General features: G+C 43.1%; 2 protein-coding genes across 3 annotated transcripts; both read right to left on the reverse strand.

The window, feature by feature from the left end:
* Positions 1-646: 646 nt before the first annotated feature.
* Positions 647-21,869, reverse strand: nrip2 (nuclear receptor interacting protein 2). The gene is made up of 7 exons (XM_029462277.1): positions 21,851-21,869; positions 20,763-21,379; positions 8,989-9,303; positions 5,297-5,379; positions 4,768-4,871; positions 3,406-3,458; positions 647-2,627 (listed from the first exon to the last, which is right to left on the reverse strand). Exons 2-7 carry the CDS (start codon positions 20,916-20,918, stop codon positions 2,517-2,519), a joined length of 822 nt encoding a protein of 273 aa, XP_029318137.1. The 5' UTR covers positions 20,919-21,379; positions 21,851-21,869; the 3' UTR covers positions 647-2,516.
* Positions 21,870-23,457: 1,588 nt separating this feature from the next.
* On the reverse strand, positions 23,458-27,467 carry klhl42 (kelch-like family, member 42). 2 transcript variants are annotated; one of them, XM_029462465.1, is made up of 4 exons: positions 26,314-27,467; positions 25,953-26,146; positions 25,582-25,644; positions 23,458-25,507 (listed from the first exon to the last, which is right to left on the reverse strand). In XM_029462465.1, exons 1-4 carry the CDS (start codon positions 27,075-27,077, stop codon positions 25,059-25,061), a joined length of 1,470 nt encoding a protein of 489 aa, XP_029318325.1. In that variant the 5' UTR covers positions 27,078-27,467; the 3' UTR covers positions 23,458-25,058. The 2 variants fall into 2 exon arrangements, with proteins under 2 accessions (XP_029318325.1, XP_029318326.1); XM_029462466.1 differs by lacking the exon at positions 25,582-25,644.
* Between the last annotated feature and the right edge of the window lie 58 nt (positions 27,468-27,525).

Raw genomic sequence — 27,525 nt, forward strand, 5'->3', positions numbered from 1 at the left:
GGGAATCAATGTGAAGTCCAATAAAAGTAGAAACAACCAGCCTGCTGGTTCACATCCTTCACACAGAGAGATTTTAAAGGGATACATCGCTGCCATAATGACCATCAGTCAATCTCCCATCCTTGAATTCTTGAAGAAAACTTTATTTTTCTCACATGCCTCCACGGTGAATGAAGAATCCAAAAGCAGAGACAAGTCTTGATGAGTGGAAGTAAATGGGGGCTGCAAGACTAGATCAAAACCTCCGTTTACAAACTTTAATACAACTCGTGCATTTTTGCTAAAACCTTAATATTTAAAACACTTGCACACTTGCACGTACACGTAACTGGGAACGTGTGATATTATAGATAGAGTAGATAGAGTAGTGCGTATACGACTGCAAAGGAGTCTTGGATTATACGGCACGAGTTGGTTGAGAGTTTGTAAACAGATGTTTTGACTTCAATTCATTCAGACTTTTCTCCATTTGTCGTTCACTGTGCAGGTATGCAGAAAGGTTTCAAGGTAACACGGGGTGAGTGATTTATATACAAAGGATCATTTGGAAGGTGAAGTATTCCTTTTTAAACGGCTGCTCTGTCACATAATGTCAGCTCCTCCGCCTTTTGTTAGTTAATATTAAGAGTATGAACACAAACAGAACTAGCCAGAATACATATTTTATTAGGCAGAGAAAATACTGTTCAGAAGAAGAGAAACACCAAAAATAAATTTCTGTCGTACATCGAGTCCTCTCACACGGCGTAGGAAGATCACTAGCACATCAAAGAGAAACAAATCTACTTGTGGATGACCTCCGCGGAGAGGTCAGATGGATGCTGTAGCACAGTCAAAAAGCACGGCACGGCTCAGGTGTTGTTAAAGCACAGCATGATCTGAGGCAGTTCTTGATCCCCCCACACGATGACACACTGAGACGAGAGAGGCAGGTGGCACTGCAGTGGGGAGGTCTTCTTTTTGTTGTCTTGTGACAAACATGAGGCGTCAAAGTGAATATCATCAGCCAAAGTAAGATGGTAAATACACAAAGAAGAGCGGCCTTCTGGATAAAGAGGAAGATGAGCTTGAAGAAGGGCTTTGGCACAGGGCGCAGATGAGAATCTCCTGAAAGAGGCAGAGAGGGGGAAGGCAGCTGGGGTCGGCGTTTGGCAGCTTGTTCTGACCGGAGCTTTTGCGGACCGGTTTGGGAGCAGATTAGGACGTAGTCCCCTTTTCCCATGTGAAACACAAGGCATGAAAAACCCTGCTTTGACTCCCTAACACACACACACACACACACACACACACACTCACCAACACACACACGGCGCCTGCAGACACAATCAGACGAGTGCACAAACATGCAGACTTGTACAAAGGCAGAACTTTACAAAGTCATGCAGATGGAATGTTTTATATTTCTGTAGCTGAGTCAAATGTGTTTTTCTGTCTGGCCTGAAGTCTATTTTTATTGAAGGGATTTATAGGGAACTACTTGTAATTCAGTCTGCGCTGTTGTGACAGACTTCCCCACATCAGTGTTTCGATGGGATAAGCGAGCAGAGGGGCTTTACAACGCCGAACCTAAGTATGTTTTCCTCAGATCTGTCTTTGTTTCTTAAAGCCTGATCCAAACCTAATTACACAAGACTTCAAAAAAGCTTCAAGGCTTCTCAAAATGTCCTTTTTCTCACTGGAAAGGGGATCCTGAGTCCCAACACGTTTTAGAGGGATCAAGTTCTTAAAGGAATAGTTTGACAATTTGGGAAATACGCTTATTCACGTTCTTGTCGAGACGACGCTGAGATCGATGCCTCTCTAATGTCTGTACGGTAAATGTGAAGCAACAGCAAGCCGCCCGTTAGCTTAGCATAACAACGGGAAACAGCTAGCCTGGCTCTGTGCAAGTTCTAAACTACAGACCAAGACTTCCTTTACATGAACTTAAAGTTCTTACAGTTCAGTGTTTGTACGGACTAATCATAGCATGTTTATTAGTGAAGCTGCTCGTTTTTATTACCTTTGGTCAGAGTCATGCTAGCTGTTTCCCCTTGTTTCCAGTCTTTGTGCTAAGCTAAGCTAACAGTCAGCGAGCTGTTGAATGATATTTTCCAAACAGAAATAAGTGGTATCTCTTCGTATAACTTCACTAGCATGCGTCCCAAAATATAAAACGATTCCTTTCACACCATCTAAATGCTTAATAATTAACACTTTTTAATTTACAGAGGAATTAGTTTGAATACACAATATAATCATAAAGGATGATTAGACTCTCAGAGATCGGATCGGCTCATGAATGGCTTTCACCCGCTCTGTAAACTAGACTAATTTAATATAAGAGATAATCAAAGTGAATGTCTTAATTCTGCAAACACAATGATGTAAACTCAAGAACGACGGTGGCGAACGCTCATCCATGTTCTGGCAGTGTGTGAGACACTGATCGGACTCGTCCAGACACAAACGGCATCGCGCCACGTTTCTGCAACCAGTCGAGATTCAAAGAGGTGGTCGCCGCCGTCGAGTCGGGCTCACAGGTTCTCGTTGGTGTCGTGTTGGCACAAGCTGGAAGGGTTCAGGAAGGGAAGCTCCTCTCCGCAGGCCTGCAGCTTCAGGACCCGGCTGCTCAGGTCCACGCAGCACTGTGACGGGACACACGGTGAGACATGATTAAAGGGATCGGATACACACTCTGCAACGCGTAATGATGCTTCAGGCTTTTAGTTAATCATTTATTGTCGTCATTGTGCTGCAAGTGCTTCATCTCATGAGTCGCTTTGTCTCTGTTCAGCATTTCAATAGAAACTATGAGAGTTAGAGCCAGAAATCAAAATAATTACTATATTGTTTATGGACATTAGCAGAGGAAGCACACGGGTGAGCTTAATGGCATCTAACATCACAAAGTCCTTAAGCACTAATTTACAAAAATGAGGAAAAAAGAGCCCATGTTCCTTTATTACCCGAGCTGCAGTCCCACTCTAATAAGATTCTCAGGATGATATTAACCAAATGCATCAGATGTAATAACGAAACAACTGAAAGCACGACTTTCAGATTCAATTCATGAGGTTTAAATTGCATTTTCAAATAAATAAATACCCTCTCACAAGATGTCCTCAATTCGCTCTTATCTGGGTTTCACCTGCACAGTGTGGATCTCACAGTGAGCCGTGCCACTAAAATAACACCATTTCCCCCCCCCCCCCTTAGATAACACCACATGCAGTGCGTCTATTTTTAAGAACCTATGCCTCTATCTTTCCCTCTGAAATGGTAATCTTTCTACTACAGTAGCATTTATTTTTCTTCTTCCCGTTTGCTTATTTTGAAAGCCATGTGACCGTTTCAGAGAGCTGGTTCTTTAAATAACACAAGATAAGGCACATACGATATTAGCAAAGCAAATGAGGACCTTACTTTAAGTTCCAGCAGAGTCTGCAGACCCAGGCACAGCTCATACGCCTCGTCCTCTGAAAGAGAGAAAGGAAAGATAAGAGGGAAGCCTGCGTTATGATTCTCATTCATGAACACCCCTCGTCTGAACATGCATACATTAGCCTAAATCCAGGTTACATCGTCAACACGTCTGTTCTTGTGAGGATGGGTATGAGTTTTAAAGCAGCGAGGTGAGAGTGAGGGAGTAATAGGAAGGAGCAAAGACACAACAATAATGGTTGTTTTTAGGAAATACATTCATTCACATTCTTGCCGAGAATTGGATGAGAAGTTGGGTACCACTGTCGCCTCTATACAGGAAATATGAAGCTACAGCTAGTTAGCTTAGCTTAGCATTAAGACTAGAAACGGGGAAACAGCTGGCTCTGTCCAAAGTGTGAAAACCATATATGACGAGTTAATTAGTGAAGTTTAAAGGTGCCGGTACGCAGATTTAGCTCCTAGCTTTTCTGCTAAGCTAAGCTAACGTTCTCCTGGATGAAGCTACATATTAACCGGCTAAATGTGAGCGTGGTGTCGACACCTTATGTTCTTATTCCTTTGCGTGTCATCTCTTGTGAAAGCCTAACTCTTGCTATTCTAAACATCCATGAAACGTAATGAACCTCAAATCCAAGTAAGTAACTGAACAACCGACTGAATGCAAGTATCCTTAAAAGGAAAGCAACTTTCTTCATGACAAAAATAAACCCTGGCTTTCCCTTCCAGAGATGGATTGGGATGCAAAGGGACACGTGGTGTACTTTTTCCTCTCCTTCTTCTTTTAGACCACTTTTGTTTGTCCGTGGACCAGTGGCGCTCATCGGCAAAGTCCAGATACATTTATAAGGAATACAATTCTTAATTAAACGGTGTCTTCAGTCTGTTCATGAAGTTTGGTTCCCTGCTGGCAATGCTCCTTCTGAACTTTGTTGTCTGTTCATGATGATGATCTTCCCACTTGTTTCTCTGCACCAGGGGATTTCCCCCTCAAAGTACACTGAAGTACAGAAGATATATAAGATGTATTATACTTATAGTTGTGACAACTGGAGAACCATTTGTGACCACTCAAATGTCCCCTTGATAAATGATAAAGCAGGATATGCTTTAGGGTGGAGCTACTTTGAGATTGACAGATTGTCTGGGTGTTAAACTAAGATCATGAACACTGTAAACAAGCATGTTAGCATTGTTAGCATGGTGACATTAGCATTTAGCTGAAAGCATCACTGTGTGTACATCCTCATAGAGCTGCTGCTAACATGGCTGTAAACAAATTCCTTCAAATGGTTTTAATTTGGTTGCATCAGGACTCTTTGAGTGTGTTTTTAATATTCTCACCTTTGACGAAGGCTGAGCACTGGAGCGTCTGTCTGCCCAGCTGCAGCTGCAGCTCCATCACTGAGCTGCCACCACATGGTGCACTGTCCTGACTGGGCACCAGTCTACAGACACACAGACACACACAGTAATAACTTCAGTCGTTCATTTAATGAACCAGAAATAGATTTTCTCATCATATGTCGATCTCTTAAAGGTTTGTGCAGCTGGGGTTTTATTAACAGTAACAGAGACAAACGGTGCGTCATTATTAGCAGCTTTTACTGTGTGCTTCATATCTTTTACTTCTTACGCTGATTTGAAATTAAGATGAGAACAAAATGTCACATCCTCTGACGCCAGTGCACAGATCTAAAGACTGTTAATATCTTCCCTTTAAAGATACGGAAAGTCCCGTAGCTTATAAGCTCATTAAATCTCTCTGAAAAGTGTGTGAGTGTGTGTGTGTGTGTGTGTGTGTGTGTGTGTGTGTGTGTGTGTGTGTGTGTGTGTGTGTGTGTGTGTGTGTGTGGAGCAGGACGTTTCTTACCCCAGCCTCTGGCAGCAGGAGCTGGAGATGTGGTTATGTTGGCTGCCGGTGTTGATGGACGCTTTGACTTCAGTCTCGCAGCACTGTGTGGGGTGGGGTGGGATGGGATGGGGGGGGGGAACAATAACCAGTCACAACAGCACATTAACACAACTCTGGGAAGCCTTTCAAAACCATTCATCTTTTCCTTCTGACTGAATCCGCTCTGCTCTGTTGTGCTTGTGCTCTGCAGTTAATCCACTTTGCACAAACAGATCTCCCTTGGGGGAGTGTTTCTGACCCGGCGCTGGTTTTCAGAAGGTTTTCTTGAGTCAAATGTTATTTTGTGTTTGTAACTTGATTCTGTTTTGGACTCTTAAATCACTACTCGTCCGTTAAATGCTGCATGTGTTTGGTTAAATGGTTAATAATCAAGTTAAAGAATAACCCGACCGGGACATTCTATAAATCATTACAGATGCTGTCGCTGACCCGTTCAGTTCCTGTTGCTGACTCTAGTCTTCCGTGTGTTCAGTGCACTTTGAATTTTCAGACTTGATATTCAAAAGCTTCACCAGAGCATAAAATATTAACCAAGTGAGTCATGTGTGCATTTAACTCATAGTCAAGCAAACACCTCCCGTGTAAAGTGACCACAAGTCACATGAGTAAACGCTTTCTGTCTTTAAAGCAGCTCCAGTTAATATTTGTATAATACGATGGCTCAGATGTTTGTGAAAGGAGTCGCTGGTGTAGAAAATACACTCGACTCTGCAGTTCCTGTCTCCTCTACAGAGCTTTTAAAACACTGTTTGGCTCGTTGTTTTGGTTTTCTGGCCGCCAGCTTTACTTTAATTCACCACCACTGCTTTCATAGCATCAACATCTCCACCGTGGCTGAATGAATCTTTACCATTCAAACTATATTAGAAACATGAATCTCTCTTTATTCTTTTGCACTTTGAACTGTGAAGATAGACCTTACACATCTCTTACAATGTTCATCTCTATCAACAACACAGGACCCTGGGAACATAACATATTTCCCCTGAATATTGGACTCAACATTCATCAGATGGTCACAAGCGTGACTCAAAATGAGTAACGCTAACATGCAGCTTGTCCTAATGTCCTCTGACATTTCTCTTCTTCCTCTCACAGTTGCTCTGCTGCCTGCAGGGCACTTCATGTCACAAGTAGAAAGTGCACAGTGCGGCAGATTGTAATGGTTTACTGTTGTATTTCCTATTCAGCATCCTCTGACTCGACACCAGGCAACATGTGCACAAGTAGCGACGTGTTTGTGGGTATACATGCATGTGCAATAAGCAGCATGCACACTGTTCATATTGTATACCGTGCTTCTGAATGTACCTGTATGCCCCCTCTGTCTGTTTGAACCGCTGCAAGTAGTTCTCAAGCCGTTGGTGGAGATACTCAGGACACTTTCACAGTCTTTGGGTTGCTAAGCACTCCAGAGAACCTAAAGTATCTTAACAAGCACGGAAAGAAATGAGCTTTTCATGATGTATCTCCTTCTACTTTAGTGTTTGACTGTCCAGCATTCATCCTGGTTCCAGAGAACATGTCCGTATATCTTCCCCTCCACGTCGTCTGTCATAAATCAATACCTTATCCACTTGACCCCCAGGATGTTTTTCCCCCCCTTTGGAAAGAAACACGTTGAGTTTCCATGAGCCTTGTTTTGATCCCTCTGTACAGACTGAGCTGAGCCTCCTTTGTCCTCACAGGCACATCGGCTTATCAGCAGGCCCACAAACCTCCTTTGTCTCAGTCCCAGCAGAGCAGAAATCCTCAAGTTTAAAAATAGCCGTCCAAAGAGTAACCGAGGAACACTTTGCATTTAATAAGTTGACGCTAAAACCGAGTAATGAGTAATGGAGGAAAACGCTGAATGTACCACAGCGTCTGAAGTGGACTGCTGATTTTAAAAACGCTCACACAGAGAGAAGCTGTGTTTTATCCTTAACAGGGAACAGTTGTTTGATCGCTGCATTGATTTCTTTCAAAGGATGAGAAATGGCTCCGTCCTTGGTGTTAAACATGGCGGCAAAACTCTCTAATCACAGCGTGCCGGAGAGTTGTCTCCTTCTGGATGAAGGTTAACTATTAAATATAGGTACCTTTTATATCTACTGTATTTGTCCTTGATTACATTTAATAGAGAATTTGAGAGAAGAATGCAACTTGTTTTCATGATTTATTCATCTTTTAAATTTGTTTTTGATTAATTACTTCATAGTTTAGTCTTTTAAAATATCGGAAAATAGTAAAAACAAGAGTGCAAGAGGTGAGGTCATCACATGTTGTCCGACTCAAACCCAAATGTGATCAATTTACAAATCAGCACATTCAAAATACTGTCAATTCATTATTTGTGGATCAAGCAGCTTTAAAATCTGTAGTGTGTGTGTGTGTGTGTGTGTGTGTGTGTGTGTGTGTGTGTGTGTGTGTTAATCAAAGCAGATGCTTCGTGTAAATCATCCCCAGTTTAACCAGCGTTAAACATTAAGTATCAGACGACTCTGGTGGCTCTATAAGAAACTTCTTCTGAGGACGGACTGAAGCGTGTGTGTGTGTGTGTGTGTGTGTGTGTGTGTGTGTGTGTGTGTGTGTGTGTGTGGACCACAGGGAGCATCTCCTGCTGAAACCAGACAATCATTATTGCCTAATGTGTTTCAGACAGATTGTAAGGAAAGATAGTTATTATAATGAATATGAATACTGAGTGGGTCGTCTGGTCTACAGCAGCCGGACGTGCTCGTGTGCTTTACTCGCTGTGTTGAGGGTTAACTGATGACTGGTTGTGTGTAGGGTCACTTATTGAACAGTTGTATAATGTCTGCTGATGGTAACCACTCGTCAGGTTGGGCTTGAGGCTTTACATTTCTTTTTATCTGTTTGTCTCAACTCTTAAATAAAAAGTGTTTTTGCCTTTTTAAACTGAAAGCAGCGAGTAGAGAGGAGACAGGAAATGAGGGGGAGCGATGTGTCGGCTTGGTCATGCACCAATTCCTTTGCTCACTCGTGTGCAATGTCCTCAACCATCGATGTGTAAATGTTGCTGCGCTGTCGTCTCCACAGGAGTCGCCGATACACACCGTGTATAAATCTACAGCGAGCACAAACCAGGGCCGTGAACAGAAATGTTTCTAATTCTAGACAAGCCACGCTGACGCAATGGTGGTTCAAGGTTTGTGGCCTTAAATCTTAAAACGGACGTCTGAAGTCTTGCATCTACAAGTGGCTACAACCCAAAGCAGAGTGTTACCTTTTGGTTACTGCATGGCTTTAAAGAAGCCGTATTGTTTCCCCTCTCTCTGTGCTGCAGCCCACACGCTTTGTGCTTTTCCAGCCCGTGTTCTCCAGCGAGGCCTGTAACCTACATTTAGTCCATTCGGGCCCCATGTGGAGGTGTTAACCAGGTTGGACTTCCAGTCCCCATGACTCAGTTCTCTGTTGTTCTGCTCCAACCAGGCAGCCACTGGGTCCTGCCAAGCTTTTGTGTTGTGTGTGTGTGTGTGTGTGTGTGTGTGTGTGTGTGTGTGTGTGTGTGTGTGTGTGTGTGTGTGTGTGTGTGTGCAGAACAAATGGAAGGTGGGCTTTGAGTGATGAGTCATGGGAGCAGAACGGTGGCGTCTTTTGTTTAGCAGTACAAAGTGTCAGAGAGCAGGCAGAGCATGCTGCAGTACCTTGCATTGAACAAGCAGAGCGGCGAGAGGGGTCGAGCTCTCCGTGCCCTCGGCCTTCTTAGCCGTCTGTCTGGCTCCGGCCTCGCTGCTGTCGTCATCTTCGTCCGATCGCAGGCTCCTCTCGCTTTCCTCCAGAGACTCCCTCTCCTCCGCGGAGTCGTCGGCGGTGCTCTCGCTCCTCTCCTCCGCGTCAGCGACTCCATCCTTGGCGTCGGCCAGTGGGGAGCGAAACCTGCCGTTGGCGTCCCAGGCCTCCCCTCGCAGCCGCGTGATGTTTCCCTCCATCAGGCGGCGCTGGACGATGCTGTGAGGTTGCTAGAGGGGGAGACACAAGTGACAGGGATGTCAGAGGGCAGATGCTTGTATTGATCAGACAGAACACATTTGAAGACGTGTGAGAAAACTGTGATGGATGTTTTTCTTTTAAAACCAAACGATTAACAGATTAATCAAGAAAAGCATCAGCCGATTAATCATTTGTTTCATATGAGACCGCGGGACACTAAAAGTCACATCAAGTCCAATTAAAGAGAGTTGAACAATGTGACGGGGCGACTGTTGTACATTCAATGCATGTCAGAGGATGGGCCACGTGTGCTTGCATAGTGAAAACATAAATATTTATAGTATTATAAGCTCAACAGAGGACGTCTCAGATAGCTTGTGACGCAAAATACATTTAATCTAAAAAACAAAAACAAATGTAGGTCGTTGTGTTAAAGGAACATGTCAGCGTGGCTCCAGATTATCTACACAGTCAGAGAACACGATGTTTTGTTCCCATATCAGGAATGATGAAGCTTATTTATGCACATTCACGCCGGTTCAGATGAACATTATGAATTAATATCAGTTCCCAGACAAATGGAAGAATTAATCGAATGTAATCTGCATCTACTGCGTTTTTATTTCAAGGGACACGTTGGCTTCATTACGCAAAAACCACATTCAAATATATATTTGAATATTTGTAAAATCCTCCTTAAACATAAGGTATTAAGGCTGTGCTTTAATTGGCATAAAGATCGGACTCTGGAGCAAGAAGAAGGTCATGTGGTCTGATGATCCAGATGGACCCTGTTCCAGAGTGATGGTGCGTCAGGGTGAGAAGAGAGACCATCTCATCATCAATACAAGATCTTGGTGGACATTTAATGCAATATTGTGACTTTGCAGAAGCTCCTCGAAACGTACGGGCAGTGTCTTTCAGAGTTCTGCCAGTTTATAATAAAAGTAGGTTCACTTAGGTTAGTACTTTAGGTGAAGGTCTCATGTCATGGGAAGAGGCTAAAGTTCAGCTGCTGTGTGACGCACAATATTTAGTTGGAAAGCTGTAAGACAAGAGCTTTCAGACTTACACACAAACATATTGGTAACTGTAGATTACGTCCTGCAACATAATTTACAGCATGTTTGTTCCACCAGTACACTACTTATCTATACATGAATGCAGCTACAAGGGAATAAGACACTGTAGGTTATGTTTATCCTGTAGTTTTGACGTTAAATCTGCTCATTAGCAAAAAGTTCTCACTAGATGAGTCACGCAGAAACTTATTTTTAAACCCAAAGGCTCTCAGAGAGCATTGTGACTGGATGCTGAGGCGGGGTTCACATGTAAGCGAGCGTAGCGTCGGTCGTGGCATTTCAGATCCTCCTCCTCCTCCACACAAAATAACACACGCTGAGATTTAGATTGGCAACTTTAGCCTCAGTGGAAAAATAAATTGCTTTCCAAAACACCTGAAATGGAAGGTCACATTATTATGTCATGAAAGCCAATTCAACGGATGCCGTCAGGTCATCGCTGTCAGCGGATCTTAAGGGATTGCTGGTGCGGCGGCCTTGTTATCTGCTAACACACTCTTCGGGTGTCACCTGAAGTCTTTTCATAGACAAAAGCAGAACGCCTCGAAGAGTCCTGTTCAAAAACATCTTCTGACAGTCTGTCCTGTGCAGCAGAAACACACGTTACATTTAAACATGTGCTGTATACATTTAATAATAGTGTGTTGATCTTGATTAATGACAGATTTCCACTGTTTCAAAACAACATGTGAGAGCATTATATTTAAGCTTCCTGTTGTCTCTATAATCACGTTACAGAGTCTGGAGACTTTGAAAAGAGCACCAGCAGAGTCTCTGCTTTAATGAAACACTTTGCTTTTCCGCTTCAACCAACTGTAAACTCTTGGATAATAGAGTAAATGAGAACATGTCTTGGAATAGCCAGGAAAAAATAAAATAATAAAGTTAAAAGGGCAGATGGATGTCAACTATTTAATATACATTGATTTCTGTCTCCAGGCTCATTTAAGCAGAATGAACAACCTTTGGTTTTGTTACATCTGTTGCCTTACGATGCGGTCCAGTGAAGCAAAAACAACATCTGCATACGCGTCAGACAGATGAGACTCAAAAGATTTTGTATTTAACAACTGTGTTGCTCTGTGTTGCTCTCACATGCTCTGTGTTGCTCTGTGTTGCTCTGTGTTGCTCTCACATGCTCTGTGTTGCTCTCACATGCTCTGTGTTGCTCTCACATGCTCTGTGTTGCTCTCACATGCTCTGTGTTGCTCTATGTTGCTCTCACATGTTCTGTGTTGCTCTCACATGCTCTATGTTGCTCTCACATGTTCTGTGTTGCTCTCACATGCTCTATGTTGCTCTCACATGTTCTGTGTTGCTCTCACATGCTCTGTGTTGCTCTCACATGCTCTGTGTTGCTCTGTGTTGCTCTGTGTTGCTCACATGCTCTGTGTTGCTCTGTGTTGCTCTCACATGCTCTGTGTTGCTCTCACATGCTCTGTGTTGCTCTCACATGCTCTATGTTGCTCTGTGTTGCTCTCACATGCTCTGTGTTGCTCTCACATGCTCTGTGTTTCTCTTACATGCTCTGTGTTGCTCTCACATGCTCTATGTTGCTCTCACATGTGCTGTGTTGCTCTCACATGCTCTATGTTGCTCTCACATGCGCTGTGTTGCTCTCACATGTGCTGTGTTGCTCTCACATGTTCTGTGTTGCTCTCACATGCTCTGTGTTGCTCTCACATGCTCTGTGTTGCTCTGTGTTGCTCTCACATGCTCTGTGTTGCTCTGTGTTGCTCTCACATGCTCTGTGTTGCTCTCACATGCTCTGTGTTGCTCTCACGTGTTCTGTGTTGCTCTCACATGCTCTGTGTTGCTCTCACATGCTCTATGTTGCTCTCACATGCTCTATGTTGCTCTGTCTCACAGCCTCGGATTTCTACAAGCCATCACTCTCTTCTTTCCGAATGCAATCAGCAGCCTGCAGTAGCTACACTTTCACAGAAAGAATTGGTTCACATCACGATGTTCCAGTTGGAGAAAACAACACTTTAAGTGTTGCTGTTGATGTCACTAAGCGAGACGGGAGAGCTCTTTCTGGGTAATCCTGGCTGTTTGACCTCCATCACGTGCAGACATTACAGGTTCTTAGAGCATAATAATGGTGCTGGATACGTCTGAGGGCTGTGTGAGGTGTGATGTGTGATGTGTCTGTCAGTGAGGGAACTCCGTCCAGCAGCCGTGATTGTCTGACTCTGATATTAAGAGGAAGCTTAAGAAGATAAAATAGGAATAGAAAGATTTTCCTCGTTTTTTTTTCCACATTATTTTATGTTCTGCTCTGCTCAACATGCACATAGCAAAGCTCCATTCTGCTGTTAAAGTCTTCCTGACCAGAATTTGAATGAAGGATGATTTCATGGTTTCATGGGCTGACGAGCAGCAAGGAGGCGAGGAGAGAGAAATATGAAAAGATAAAGCATAGAGCTCCAAAAGACCGAGGCTATCGATATAACCTTCAGATGTAATGATGTTATCTAATGCATGGACATGTCTGAGGTGTCCGTGGTCTCAATCCAACAACAACAGATCATCCAGGAGTCATTTTTGGCTTCCTGTCGGGTCAAAGAGAACTGATCCAACATGAGGTTTCTGTAGAAGATGTCTTGCTTTTCAGAGGCTTCTCTCTGTCGAGCCACCATCTTCCTGTCCAGGCTGCAAAACAACAACACTTGAAACTAATCATCACCTGTGTCCATTTAGCCCATTCGTTCCTCTCCGAGCTCCAGCTGTGGCTGAGCACTTAAACGGGCAGTGATGATCCTCCTCCTCACATCTCTACTCTTTACATCTGTCCTTTCCTCTTTACAATTCAAATACATGTGTTGGCATGAATACAAACATGTTGTTGCCAAAGACGCATCTCTCTCCTCTTTACATGTCGTCCCCCTGTTGCTTCTCTCTCCTCTCCTGACTTCCTTTCTCTAATTCTACTCTCTTCACTAACCCTTTTCCAATGTTCTTCCTTTTCCTTTTCATACCATCATTTGTTCCTTTTTCAAATTGATAACATTTATTCCCTAAACCAACCCAAACCCCGGGCCTAACGTAAGAGTAATCAAAAAAGTAATCTTCTCCTCTGCAGGAGCTCTTCATGTTGAGCTCCTCGACGTCCGAGCTAATCAGGAGCTCCAGTTTTATTATTGTTATGCTCTCGACATCGGCCTCTTCCTCTGGCATCTCTCTGAGTGTTTGTTCTAACAATATTCTGCATATCAGTTGTCCTCTTTCCCACCTGCACTCACTGGCTGCATCACACGTTTATTAACAGTAATAACAGTAATTATCCTCGTTTGCAAATTAGAAAATAACTGCTTTTTAAAGGAGGATGCAGCATCAAGGTTTATCTGCTCAGCGTGAGTCAGAAAGTGTTGTTTGAATGAAATTGCATATCGAGTATGGTGGAACACCATAATGTTTTTATTCAACAGGCGAGGGACAAGTAGGATGAAAGTCATATTAAGCTCGGAGAAAAAGGGGGGGAGGGATCCTCTGTGATCTCATGAAACGGCAGGGAAGAGAAGATTGAATCTGATAGACAAAATGAACACAGTGTAATTTCATTTCGATGGTTGGCGTCTGTTTTTTGCTGAGCCCAGACTGCTCTGGGGTCAGATAAAGAGCAAATATCGTTGCATCAACGTCAAGCTGCTAGCAGGCTGCCGTTCAGTGTTGCCGCATGTGCCCGGGTTCAGGTGGGGGGGAAATTGGCAATCCTGCACCTTTCACAGGTTGCACTTCAAGTGTCTACTTTTTGAACTGTGAGGCTGAAGAGTTGAAGGGGGAGATATGAGCGTAAGGGACGAATCGAGGTAAAATGGAAGCACTTATGGACCTTTTCGCCTTCCGAAGTTATCATTATCTCAAATTTCTATCACGGATAAATGTCCATGAATCCCCTTAGGAAACGTAGAACTCATAACTGCAGAACTTGCCTGAGAATATTCACGTTTTAAAGTTTTCTGTAGCATCAAAGTAATCTGGTGATAGTTGTCTGTAAATCCATGGGCACAATGGAAACAGGAAGTTCTAATAGCCAATTCGGCACACTTTTATTGGTGCCAATTTGCCAAATTATTCATTTATATAGACTAAAAACTGGGTTTAAACTATTTACAATCCCAAAAGCATCATGGGGGCTGTAGTTCCAAAACTTAGAAGATGGTGGATGGGTTTTAACATTATATAGTGCCGCTTTATAATGCTCCCGCTGCAGGCTAAACTATGTGGAGAGTTTAAAAACAGGACAACAACAAAGTTAACAGGCGGAGAATATGTGAATTGACAATCAATCATACGGCCTCCTCATGGATTTCCCGTCATGAATTCTAATGAAAACAGCAGGCAGCGGTGTCCCATAAAGAGTTCATCTACACACGAAGCAACCTGCTGTCTAAGCTTCATTTGACAGTAGATAGTTTTATTGTTAAAGCAGCTGAGGGGAAATCTGTTTGTTAATTTTTCACAGCATGCAGAGTGATTTTGGACGCTATTATTTCATCGCTCCTGGTTATAAAATGGGTCCTAGATATTGTGGAGATTAAAGAAAGCTTTCACCATCGTTTCTTAAAGGCATTGATTTAATACTGAGGCCACCAGTCGTCTCTACTCTACAGGTCCTAATGTTTGTGACGCTCAGCATTACATAGTTTTGCTAAAGGTTACTTATAATTTAAACAATATGGCTGGTGAAATACTGCACTGTCATTGACAACAAGTCCAACAAAGTATTGGTGCATCTTCTTCCTCTGTGCCATAGAGCTCCAATGTTGCACTGGGAGCTTTACCATCATTGCCATGAAAACACACAATCCCACACACACCATGCTGCTGCCCCAAATACTCACTACAGCACCAAATGTGGATTAATCTGCGAGTGATCATTTAAATATTAGCTAACTTCCACTTATTCATGCTTGTTTGTAAACTCTTGAAAGGAGAATCGATGGAAGTTATCCTGGCCTGAATTACATTAAACGCATCTGCTCACTTGCATTACGATTTTGGTGGACGATGGGTCAATCACAAGGTAGCCACGCCCGAAAGCATACACTGCTTCATCGTCTATTTTACTGTAAATGGGACCATCGTTTACTAAATGAACTTCATGCTGTATTGAAGAAGAGTTAAAACTAGTGAGTGAGAACATAAACGTAATAAATCAAGTCAAATAAATACATTTTCTCATAGATTTCTATACATTCTGACTTCTTTTTGAAGCCAGTGGAGACAGAATGCAGGTTTAAGGCTCTTCTGTATTAGCTTCACTTTTCAGATCCGGAGGTTGCCGCATGTGTAAAAGGCAAAGTGAGCAAAATGTAGGTTAAAAGTGGTCGTCTGTGTGACACACTGTGTCCCCTTTGTGCCTATTCATACGTGGTCTGTTGCTAATGTTGCTGATGTGAGTCCTGAACAATAACCAGTCCACAGTGGTTGGACAGAAAGACAACTCTCTCTGTTTCTCTTTGTGAGTCAGATTATGGGCTAATTGCCATGTGGACTAATGATTCGGCTGTCGGTCAGTCACGTGAGCTTTGTAATGCCCTCGCTCTCATTCTGATGAAGATGACTTCCTGTTGCACGGACCAGATCTGCTGCCTGCCCCTCCGCTTCCTCCTCACCTCTGCTTTACATCTCTGACCTTTCTTTTGCTTTCTTACAACACTCTTCTCTGAACCCTAAAAGACTTTTGCTTTCAATTATAATAATTTAAAACTCCCAGATTACATTTGGGGTCGTATGTCAGACCCAACAAATGAACAAAAACATTTTCTTCGTTCAGTACCGAGCAGCTTCTCCTCTGTTGTTGGGGTTGTTTAGTCGTTTGTGTTTTGTGTCGGGTATTTTTATCCTTTCTTCCACTGCAGCTGAGGAAGGGTTCCCGCCCTTCCTCAGCTCCCGATGACAGAGAGCGAGACAGGTTCACACTAATCTCTCTCCAGCCCCCCTAATTGTCCCGGGGCTAATAATAAAGCACCCGATATGTTGAGGTTTTGTTTTGAAGGGAACAGGAAGAGGCAAACTCCAGAGAGCTCGGTGATTATACCAAATGACGTAGTTGTGTTTGCTCTTCACTTTGAAGTACTACTTTGACTTCTGGCAACATTGTACACAACTGACTTCGGAGATGCTCGTCAATATAAAAACCTGCTTTGGGATGAGATTGTGCGCCATCTGCTCGTACAAATTTGACAAAAGCCAGACTCCTCTCAGAACTAATTTCTCTGTATTTTAGGCAAAAGATTTGACATAATGTTCAGTAATTCAGGATTTAAGTTGTATTCAATGCACACAGCAAAGGTGCTGCTCACTTCCATCCATCAGTTCCTTCTGTGCCACAGTTTTACATCTAAACCCAGTTCTGTATCTTTTGATTATCCTCAGGAAGTACCTAGAGACTCCAGTCTCCCGATTAGACAGGCCTTCACTCACACACACACACACACACACACACACACACTCACACTCACACACACAGGTTTCAGACTCATGAAGAGAGGGACATGAGCAAGCGGACAGCTAAGCTGCAGGGAGAAGCAGAAATGTGCTTTGCAGCAGCAGCAGGCTTCAGTCGGTGTGTGTGCAACACAATCAGACCAATATTTGCTTCCTGCAACCAATATGCATGTGTTGCTTTCACATTTGAACTATTTTAAAAACCATATGTGTTGACAAATGGATGGATTTATTGTTTTACGTGAATTTAAATAACACGTTTTATCTTGTTTGTTTTAATCCGTTGGTTTTTCAGAATCTGGATTATTGCCAGTAGTATGAACACGTACAGAAGTTCAGATGGAGTATAGGTAAGTGAGGAAATGTTTGTTATGTATGTGCTTTGACCCTTTAAAGCTAGCATTAAGCTCAACCTTTCTTCAAGAGCAGCCTGGCAACATAATTACATTTGTACGTTTCACTAAAGAGTTTGATGCTAACCTTACAAATTCTGGGGAAATAATAAATACTTCAAATGTTTGGAATGAAAATGGAGAGAATACAAAACAAACGGAATATATGGAGGAAGCATCGACACAAAAATGATGGTATTGCCCTTTAAAACGATCCGATTAGGGTCATTTAGCTGCAGCCTTGCTGCTTTAAAGTCATCCTCCCTCTTCTACATGCATCTCCCGGGGATTGCTGCCACTTTGGGGAGCAAATGTTGAGCGTGTACAGTAGAAAACTGAGATTACACAGTGGTTACACAATGACTTAGTCCATGCTGAGCTCAGGTGTTAATGTAACTGGGCTCAGATGTTTCCAATCCCTCAAACACACATTATAAACTCTTGTTCCCTCACATTTCCCACCCTTGTATCTACTCAAAGCTCTACTCTGTGTTACATAAAGCAGTAAAACGTGCATCCTCCATGACCCCATCTCCAGCCGTCTCTCTCTTTCCCCTCCATCGCTCTGCGTTAGAGCGCTGGATTTTGCCCTTTTCATATTCGCCGCTCCCTTTACTCTGCAGCACGACATGGCTGGAGTGATTCTGCTGCCGCTGAGAGTGAGAACACCTCCGGCTAAAGAGCAGCAAAACAAATTCTCTCTTACATAACCGGCTCTGCTGCTGAATTACACGCTGGACAGGACGGGACAGCGAGCAGAAATTAGGAGGAAGAAGGTTGCAGACAAATGTTCATCAATGGACTGTAGCTTCAACACTAATGTCATTTTTGAGAAGCAATGCAATTATTTATAGAGCTGTAGTAGGCTATGCCCTTTTGCAAAACTAAGATAATGTCCTTTTCATCTTAATTGCTAAAATAGCAAAATAAATGGTCATTCAAGGTATGACCTTTTGTTTAAGGGGTTTGTAGTCAGACGTCCCACAAACAAACAGCAGCCTTTTCCAGATGATCTCATCTTTTGTCAGCGAGGGTTCGTCCACGTCAGAAACACATCATCACAGCTTTCTTTTCATTTGGTGTCTATTCAGAGCCTGAATGATGTGACTGGCTGTCTGCGGAGAAGAGATACAGGCGGAGGACTGCTGGCTAATTCCACACCTCAAGTTCCCAACATTGAAAATCACTTGTTACAGATACCATGCTAACTGGGCTCCGGCTCCCCGTGGCCACGTCTGCGCCAGAGATTAGGTTTTGGATAACCGCTGAGCTTCATCTTCCAGGAGAAGATTATTGTTAAGAGGCTTTCAGGCCCCTGCAGGTTGAGTTTCACAGACGGCCGATCGCTCTTTGAATCTAATAGTTTTGGAGAATATTATCTTGACTTGTATAATTTTTTCATTTTATCTTTAATAGTGTTTAGATGTACAGTTTTGGTTTAGTACGGAGCCTCTGAAGTCCCAAAAGATTCTGTTTTTTATAACATCCCGTGTGCAACTAACTTACAAACTGCAGTCCTGCAGTTTAGCATGTTAGCAAGCTAACAGTTGCTAATTGACACTAAACAGGGTGACAGGCTTTCACAGATACAAGACGGAGAAACGTAGCTAATCATTTGAGAAGCTGGAACCAGCAAATATAAATAACTTAAACAATTAACCAACACAAATGTTGTTGACTGCTTTTCTCTGGATTAACTAATCAACAGTAGGAAGTCTGCAGCTATGCTAGCAGCTCTGTGAGGCTGCTAGCATGCTAACACGCTCACAATGACAACATGTTGATGTTTAGCAGGTATAATGTTGACCATGTTCACCATTTTAGTTTAGCATTTTAGCATGCTAGCATTTCAAAGTAGAGGCTGGTGGGAATGTCGTTAGTTTTGCAGGTTTTCAGTTGCGAACTGTTTCGGACAAATTCAAATTTTGACCTGATGATGGCGCTAGATGAAGTGACAAGTGAATCCTGAGAACATGAATGTCCGAATAGTCCAATTGTATGCCTATGCATCCAATATTTGTTGAGATATTTGACTTAAATCGACAAATGTCAACCTGGAGGTGGCGCTAGCAAGTCAGTAAGTCACTAAGATTCATACTCTCGGGACTATGAACGTTTGTGCCAAATAGACCAATGCCACTAAATGTGTCTTCATATCTTATACAGCAACCTATAAATGTGACTTATGCAGTTTTTAACTACCTACCCGGGGAAGAGAGAAAACATATCTATCATAACATTAAAAAAAGCAGAGGAGGAGGGTAGAATGTTTTTCATGCAGCAAATGTTGGTATTAAAACCTGGCAGACACAAACTCATCACAGTGTGATATTCACTGCTAGTGCTGCCTCACAGTGCCAGAGTGATTGTGTGTCGAGGTTCTTGGAGAGCTCTGGGGAATATGGGAAGCCGCCATCAAACCAGAACTGTGTCACAGGAGAGGTGGGTAATAAACTCTTCAGATTATTACAGGGAGTTCCTCCAGAGTGTATAACAGCTTTGCTTTATGAGGCCTCTGGAGGAAGAGGAAGCGAAGAGGTTGGAGATGTCTTTCATCCTATATGTCAACCTTAAAATGTGTGTGTGTTCCTGAATATATAACGACATCTCTCTCTCTCTCTGTGGGAGCGTGCACAGTGTACTGTAACAGGCTGTAAAATGACGCGTCCCTCCTCTATGTAAAGTGCAAGACTCTGAATCTTTCATGACCTGATGATGGTGGATTCTGTTTTCACGGCTGCACTTAATACCACGTCGTGCATTCGTGTAAATTAGAGTAAAATATCTCTTTATGCATAAAATTGATATTGAATTTGACGAATCCTCTGTAGTGATGAAACAATTGGTTGATTCAACAGAAAAATAATCTGATTTTTTTGTATCACAGACGACACAAAATGCTTTTTTCTGACGTTTATAGACTAAATGATAAATCCCTTAGTTACAGCTCTTCACCCAACTGTGATGCAATTTACCGCCCACACATTCTGCATACTGAAATTCGTCTTTTGCTGACCATCACGTTGTTTTTGTACTCAAACGTATATATGTGGGGAATGAAGTGTCGACTTCTGATGAAGGGACACCATGAATTGATTTGTGGAACACATACTTTTTACTCTTTACGTTTGGGGAAAGTCACAAGTCTAAAGTCATCAAATGTGTAACCCTAACCCTGTGTCTGAAGACTATACGTTTGAAAATAAAAAGTTAGAAAGAAGCGAGCTTAACAGACATCTGTACTTCAGCTCGAGGCTACATTAGCCACTAGCATAACACACCCGAATCTCAAACAGAGTTGCACTGTGGGTAATGTCTGTGCCAGGTTTTAACAAGGAAGTATAATGTGTGCAGTAAAAAGTAAATATCTCTGATTCTGCAGCATCGATTATAATATTTTCAACTGTCTAGCATGAGTCGGACATTGTCGTAGGAGTCCACTGCTGAAACACTCTTTAAATATGACACTCACATCTCAACCCTGTGACACATAACAGCCTCTTCTATCAGGTAAATGGTGACCCGACTGTCTCGTTCAGATTCTATAAGTCCACTCACCAAGTCTTTGGATGTGCCCAGTCTCTTCAGCCCGTCCAGGGGCAGGAGGTCAGCAGAGTCCTTGTGTGAGAACTGGGTGGCCTGCTTCAGACGCCTCTGCTGGTGCAGGATGGCTTTATCCCTGATGGCTAGATCACCTTTCTTCGCCTCACTCATGGTCTCGGATGGTGAAGCAGTCTTTTATGGAGACTATAACCTCACAGCAGCAGCAGCAGCAGCACTGGGAGCTTTCTGCAGACGGCAAGAGACAGAGTGGATGTCCGTGTGCAGAGAGGAGGAGAAACTCCAAAGGGCAGCTTTTTTAGGATTGCTGTTTCGGTCCTTTTTAAGCAACAGAATAAACCTTCCACCCTGTTCTGCCCTTTCTGGAATGCCCTTCCCTCTGGGCTTGCTCTCTCTTTCTCTCTATTTGTAGTCCTTGGCATGTATTTGTCTCAGCAGCTCGAGGAGCTATTATCCCGTCCTGGATGCTGCTCTGATGTAGACGTGCATCTCCCTCCTCAGAGTCAAGATCTGTCTCTTACAGCAGAGGCTGTGTGAGGCTGTGTGAGGCTGTGTGAGGTGTGACTGAGAGTGTATTTCCCTCCCCTCAGTGCCGTCTGTCCTTGGTCTCTCTCCTCTTTTCTATATATCTCACTCTCTTCTGTGTCTCGGCTGTCTATCTATCTATATCTCTATCATCTCTCTCTCTCTATCTATCTCTCTCTCTCTGCTCTCTCCTCTGTCTTACCTCTCTCTATCTCTCTATCTATATCACTGTTCTGTGTCTGTGCTCTCTCTCTCTATCTCTATCTTCTCTATATTATCTCTCTCTACAACTGTTGTTCTGTGTTCGCTCTTCTTCTCTCTCTATCTATTTCTCTCTTTGTCTCTTCTCTCTGTCTATCTCTCCTCTCCTGTTCTCCTTCTCTCTCCTCACTAAATTGTGTCTATGTCTCTGTATCTTCTTCTCTCTCTATCTCTATATCTACTTGTGTGTCTCGTCTAAATATCTCTGATCTATATATCTCTCTCTCTCATATCTGTCTCGTCTCTGATATGTATATATATATACTATACTAACAATGTTGCTCTTCTCTGTTCTTTACTCTCTCTCTCTCTCTCTCTACTCTCTCTCTTCTCATCTCAATTATTCTATCTGTCTGTATCTCTCTATATATCTTCTGTACTCCTTATCGTCTTATCTCTGAGACTTTTCTCTATCTCTCTATGAGATCTCCTTTATATAGCTATGCTGTTATATCTTCTCTCTACGGCTCTCTGCATATGTCTACTATTGATATATCATAGAGAGTATCTCTCTCTAGATATCTCTCTATCTCTCTATAGGGAGATATATGCTATAGATATTCCTATATCTATATATATCTATATTCTATCTATAGAGATTCTCTTATACTCTCTTTCTTCTCTCTTTCTATCTCTATCTATGTACTCTCTCTCTATCTATCTCTCTATCTCTCTCTCTTATCTATCTCTCTCTCTCTCTCTCTCTTATCTCTGTATCCTCATCTCTCTCTCTTCTCTCTCTCTCTCTCTCTGTCTTCTCTCCTACTCTCATCTCTATGTCTCTCTCTCTGTTCTCTCTATTCTCTGTCTCTCTCTCTCTGAGCCCTCTCTTTCCGTCACATAGTCGACAGACGCATGCTCACCAGTAACCAACAATTATTTTTATAATCAATTCTTTTCTCAATTAAATGTCATGAAATAGTGAAAAATGTCCCAGTTTCTCAATGTCAAAGGTAAAAACTGAAACTGAAAAATTACTTAAATCTTTAATCGATTTATCAAAAGTAATTTTTTGTCGAGCTACTAATTGATTAGTCGACTAATCGTCGCAGCTCTACTATAAATCCCTGAAGATACTTTCCTCCATGCAGCGACAGTATAACTGCATCATTTAGTCTTAACAGTGATGCTGCAACACACACACACACACACACACACACACACACACACACACACACAGTCTGCCACCCGGTGTCTTGTTTGCAAGCCCGGCACAGTTTGAAGTATTGGTCCGTGAGCAGCGACGCTGTGGAGGTGTGAGAGAGATCGCTGTGGTCTGACCCCACAGAGGATCAATCTGCACCACTGATTGATGGCAACAATTGATTTCCTCTGCCTCCCCTCTGGCAGCCATTGTGAATTAAAGAAACCCAATTTCAAACATTCATCCATCTATCCATCTCTGCACACCAACAAAAGCTAAAAATATCTCAACCATCAGTGTTCATGACCTCCTACATGACACATTTTTAACATGGTGATGATTCAGCCTACAGGTGGTGAAGGTTTTATGTGATACAATAAACTGTATTTCATAGCGTTTAAAGAAATGGATGATTTTGTTATTAAAAATGTTATAATTATGATATCTTGTGAAGGTGAAGTGTTAAATACTGTAAGCCTGTTGAGATATTTAATGTTTTAAAAGCATGTGGCGCCCCCTGGAGGATGTTTTAATAATGTGGGACAATACTTATCGGAGTTTAGTTAATCATTTAAGTCATTTTTTTAAGTTTGAGGACAGTTTCCTGTTTTATATTTCTGTAAATCTTTGCAGCCCATTTTGGCTTTTTGTTCTATTTTCTATTTTTTGTACATTTTAAGTGATTAATTCAATATATTATGTGTTATACATGTCAGCAGTTGTTTTGGAAATGTTGGAAATTAAAAGGACAAAGATCAAAACAGACCTGAACATCGTCTTTATTATCAGGACCTTCATTCATTTAAAAACAAAAAAAAGAAACCGTCAAACAAATAAGTAATGCAAAGAGAATCTGAAATCCACAAAATCAAACACAGTTGCTGCCTTCACCCGAAACTTCAGGATTATTTTTCTCATTTCTGCACACCCCAAATATTTAATAAAAGGAACTGAAAAGTACCGTAATGAAAACATCTGCTTCAGCAGGAAAACAAATCAAACAGCAGTTTTGGTCAGTTGCTGGCGATGTGACAAAGTCTTGCATTTTGTGCTTTCTTTTTCTTTTTTTCATCAAGTTCCATTAACTGAGGTTGCAGAAGGCACATGGGCATCGTTCACGTCATGGAACAGCGCTTTAGGCTTTGCTTAGGAAAGTAAGACTGTGCAAGTGTACATAAGACATTCGGCTCCCTCTGAGCTTCTCCTCACAAACAGTAACCTGGCAGTGTAAAACCAAAGCCATCTCTTACATCATCTGCTATTTACAATTCACAAAGACAAGAAATGTGTTGTTTCCAAGATATTTTAAGGTTTGTAGTGAATTACGGATAAACCTGTACGCCAATGCCATATATGGAGTGTAAACATTGGGAATATTGTGGCCCATAGATTTAATATCATGCTGCGATGTAACCCCAGTTTGTTTGTGTGGATCACGAGGTGAGCATCCGTTACAATAATTATCTGACGAGGTTTGAAAAACCCAGAAGGCGATTTTTCAATATCAATAATTTTCTGTGTTAATTGTTTGGTCTGTTTTTGGAATGTCAGAAAACAGTAGAACATGTCCCTCCCAGTTTCTTAAAGTCCAAAGTGACGTCTTTAAATGTCTTGTTTTGTCAAGATATTCAGTTTGAGACGATAAAAACGCAGGAAATCTCCATAATTCTGACATTTTTGCTCAAAAAAACTAGTTTAACGATTAATCAACTAATCGATTAGTGGAGTAAGTCGTTGCAGCTCTATCATTTAATAACTCTTAGCGCTGAATGTATTTCCAAAATCCTAAAAGATTCGGTCTGCTGCACAACAAAAAAAGATTTTTTAAGTTGTACATCTGTTTCCCAATTAAAACAAAGATGTCAACCGGACGGTCAGCTGGACAGGATACAAGTTAAAAACCTTTTTAATTGTGCAGCAGACGGAATATTTCCTCCTCCAGATGGTTCCGAGAGTCTCTGGCTATACCTTCGGAGCAGCGTTAAGTGTTGTTTAACGACCTTCTGGCTTCCTCAAACGTTACAGTAATTACTTCTCAGAGAAACGGATGATTCCACTGTGACTGCAATGTTTAACACACGAGAGGCACAAACTGGGGCTAGCTGTTGTGATGATGTTGACCTACAGGCCGTGGCGCTTCATCACTTTCATACTTGTCATTGTAGCTTTTGTATTTGCATCCACAGCAGTATGTACAATGTGCAGGTTTTATTTGAGGCACAAAGGTCACGAGGCGTTCAAACCTGGCAACCGGACACTGTTCCCACTAATGCCACAGAGCCCCATTCTGTGCGAGAACAAGCAAGCCACGCACACAGGCCGATATTAATGCCGCTTGGGATTGTTCCAATCAGCCCTCTGAATCACAGCACGTTGGGCAGGTAAAGCGAACAGAGCAGCATGTTCTGACCCAGAGCCGGGAAGCGTCTGAACGCCTCCCAGGCGTCAGAGAAGATGTTGTACTTGAGAAAGACGCGGTGCTCCAGGCTGGTGGGCAGGCTGACGTCCCGGCTCATGATGTAGACGCCGTCGTTGTGCAGCGTGCACGTCAGGTTCAGGCCCGACTTGGATGTGTTCTCCTTCAACTGGATCCACTGACCCGTGGAGACGTTGTAGGACTGCACCGTCAGCACGTCCTCCGTCTGGCTGGGACGCCGCTGGCCAAACTCCAGTTCGTGGGTGTAGCCGCCCACAAGGTAGATGGTGTCCTCCACCGAGAGCATCTGCTGCTTGCGGATGTGCGCCGAACAGGAGCGAAACACCGTCCAGGTGTCAGAGGTGGGGCAGTAACGGAGGACACTTGTGTTCCTGTCTGTCAGACACACACAACAAACATGTTACACTCAAAGAGGCAAAACTGAAAGAACGTGTTTGTTTCTCACTGACATGCGGCAGCACCGAGGCCGCAGGTCTGCAGAGGACGAGGACGGTCAAAGTGTTGAAGGCAAACTGTAATATTTGAAAACAACTCAGATCATCAAGTTTCTTTCAAAATATGCCCTTGTGCAGAAATAATGCAAAGAAATGATGGTATTAATTTTCATGTGACTGACTAGCACAGCTGTGATTGGCTGCGATATGATACTGAGCACAAGCCATTATCAGAAACACTCTTTTTATTTTCACTGCCACCATCACAAAAGCACAGACACACACTACTTGTTCACTGGCGGTCGACCGATATGGTTTATTATTGACTGATGCCGATATTTAGAGAGCAGGGTAACTTCATGTGTGTGACACTGTGTCATACCAACCTCTTGCAGTGTATCCGCCCATGACGTAGATCATCCCCTGGCACTCACAGGCAGAGAACTCAGCCAGCGGGTCGGGCATCGAGGACACACACGTCCACCAGTCCTGCTCTGGACTGTAACACTCCACCGTGCCCAGACTCTGGCCTCCTACAGCGTACATCTTCCCCTGTACTGCCAGCAGCTTGAAGTTGGACCTGGAGGAGAGATGCAGTAAGTGAAACAAGATCGCAGCTATTGGTGTTTATGAGGAAATGCATAGATCTCAGGGGCAGGTTTAGTGGTTTGGGGGCCACAGGCCACTTAACATCTGTTCAAGGTGTTGAACAGATTGTTTTATGGTAAAATCTGCCCCTGTTTTTACCTCTTCTGGTTGAGCGGAGCCACCTGGTTCCACTCGTTCCTGGAGGGGTTGTAGCAGTGCACCGCAGAGATCTCCTGGCTCGTCATTCTGTATCCACCCACTATGAACAGGTAGTTATCCAGCACAGCTGACCCATATCCTCTGACGTTGATCATATCTGAGGGCAGGTTGTTTGCGAGTGGTTTCCAGCGCTGCTCCAACTCCCCATACCTCAGCATAGACCAGGGTTCATCCTGGTCGGGCATGTCCAGGGAGAGGCAGGTGAAGTCCCCGATGGCTACCAAGGTGGCGGTGCCTTTCATGCGCATCTCCTTAACTTGGTCTCTGACAGCAGAGGGGAGGCTGCTGAACTCTGGCCGCCTCAGCATGGGATGATAGTAGCAGCTCATGTATTTGAGGCAAGCATTGCGCAGATCATGAGTTCCATAAACTCCAGAGAGGCTGAACAGCTCCACACAGTTGTCCAGCCGGATCTCCGAAGTGAGGAGCTTGAGGATGGAGGTGACCTGTAAGAAGGAGGCGGTCTCAATCAGGTCCTCCAGAGTCTCGTTGACAACCTGAACCTTGGAGGTGTTGATGAACTCCAGGACGAGCTCCAGGCCGGGCACACTGAGCCCCTGGAGCTGCACGGAGTCCTCCGTGGACTCCCTCATCCCGGAGCTGTACAGCGCACGGAAGTAGTCGCTCTTCTCTATCAGCTTCTTTTTATTCACCTCGTAGATTTTATCATCCATGACAATGGCAATAATCTGGTCCGATGACATGGTGAAGCTAGCGTTTTTTATTTATTCCAGGCTGAGTTTTGTTTTTGCTAGACTCTTTGTCAACCTCCTCATCGAGCCACTGTTTACATTTCACCGGCGAGGGAGCTCTGTGGCCGGTCTATATATGGTAAGGTTCAGCCCATAGATAGCCATGGAGCAACTTTCGTTAGCCGTGGAAGCTAACTAGCTAGCTAGTTACACAGATAAAACTAGCCAAAAGTACCTTTTCCTCGCATTAGCATTCCTAGACAGTCCCATAAAAAGTCGCTCCTGTATCTAAAGAGGTTGGTTAAATAGTGTAGTTTATTTCTGACATTGGCAGTAACAGTTCCCATTGCATTTTATCAGCGTTTTGCGGGACAGTGCAGAGCTGTCAAATCTAACTGTTTTGATTCTGCACTGTACGTCATTTCCGTTTTTTAATTTTTAATACTTCTTCGTGGGATTA

The sequence above is a fragment of the Cottoperca gobio genome, chromosome 23, assembly GCF_900634415.1.
Source record: "Cottoperca gobio chromosome 23, fCotGob3.1, whole genome shotgun sequence".
In the NCBI taxonomy this organism is placed as follows: domain Eukaryota; kingdom Metazoa; phylum Chordata; class Actinopteri; order Perciformes; family Bovichtidae; genus Cottoperca; species Cottoperca gobio.

What these genes read in the sequence shown, in the direction of transcription:
- nrip2 (XM_029462277.1), bottom strand. Translation starts at nt 20,918, where the DNA reads ATGAGTGAGGCGAAGAAAGGTGATCTAGCCATCAGGGATAAAGCCATC. An exon ending in TGGGCACATCCAAAGACTTG is followed by an intron (nt 9,304 to 20,762) that starts GTGAGTGGACTT and finishes CTCCCCCTCTAG; the next exon opens with CAACCTCACAGCATCGTCCA. An exon ending in CTCTGCTTGTTCAATGCAAG is followed by an intron (nt 5,380 to 8,988) that starts GTACTGCAGCAT and finishes CACCCCACACAG; the next exon opens with TGCTGCGAGACTGAAGTCAA.
- klhl42 (XM_029462465.1), bottom strand. Translation starts at nt 27,077, where the DNA reads ATGTCATCGGACCAGATTATTGCCATTGTCATGGATGATAAAATCTAC. An exon ending in GCTCCGCTCAACCAGAAGAG is followed by an intron (nt 26,147 to 26,313) that starts GTAAAAACAGGG and finishes TCTCTCCTCCAG; the next exon opens with GTCCAACTTCAAGCTGCTGG. An exon ending in GGGCGGATACACTGCAAGAG is followed by an intron (nt 25,645 to 25,952) that starts GTTGGTATGACA and finishes CAAATATTACAG; the next exon opens with TTTGCCTTCAACACTTTGAC.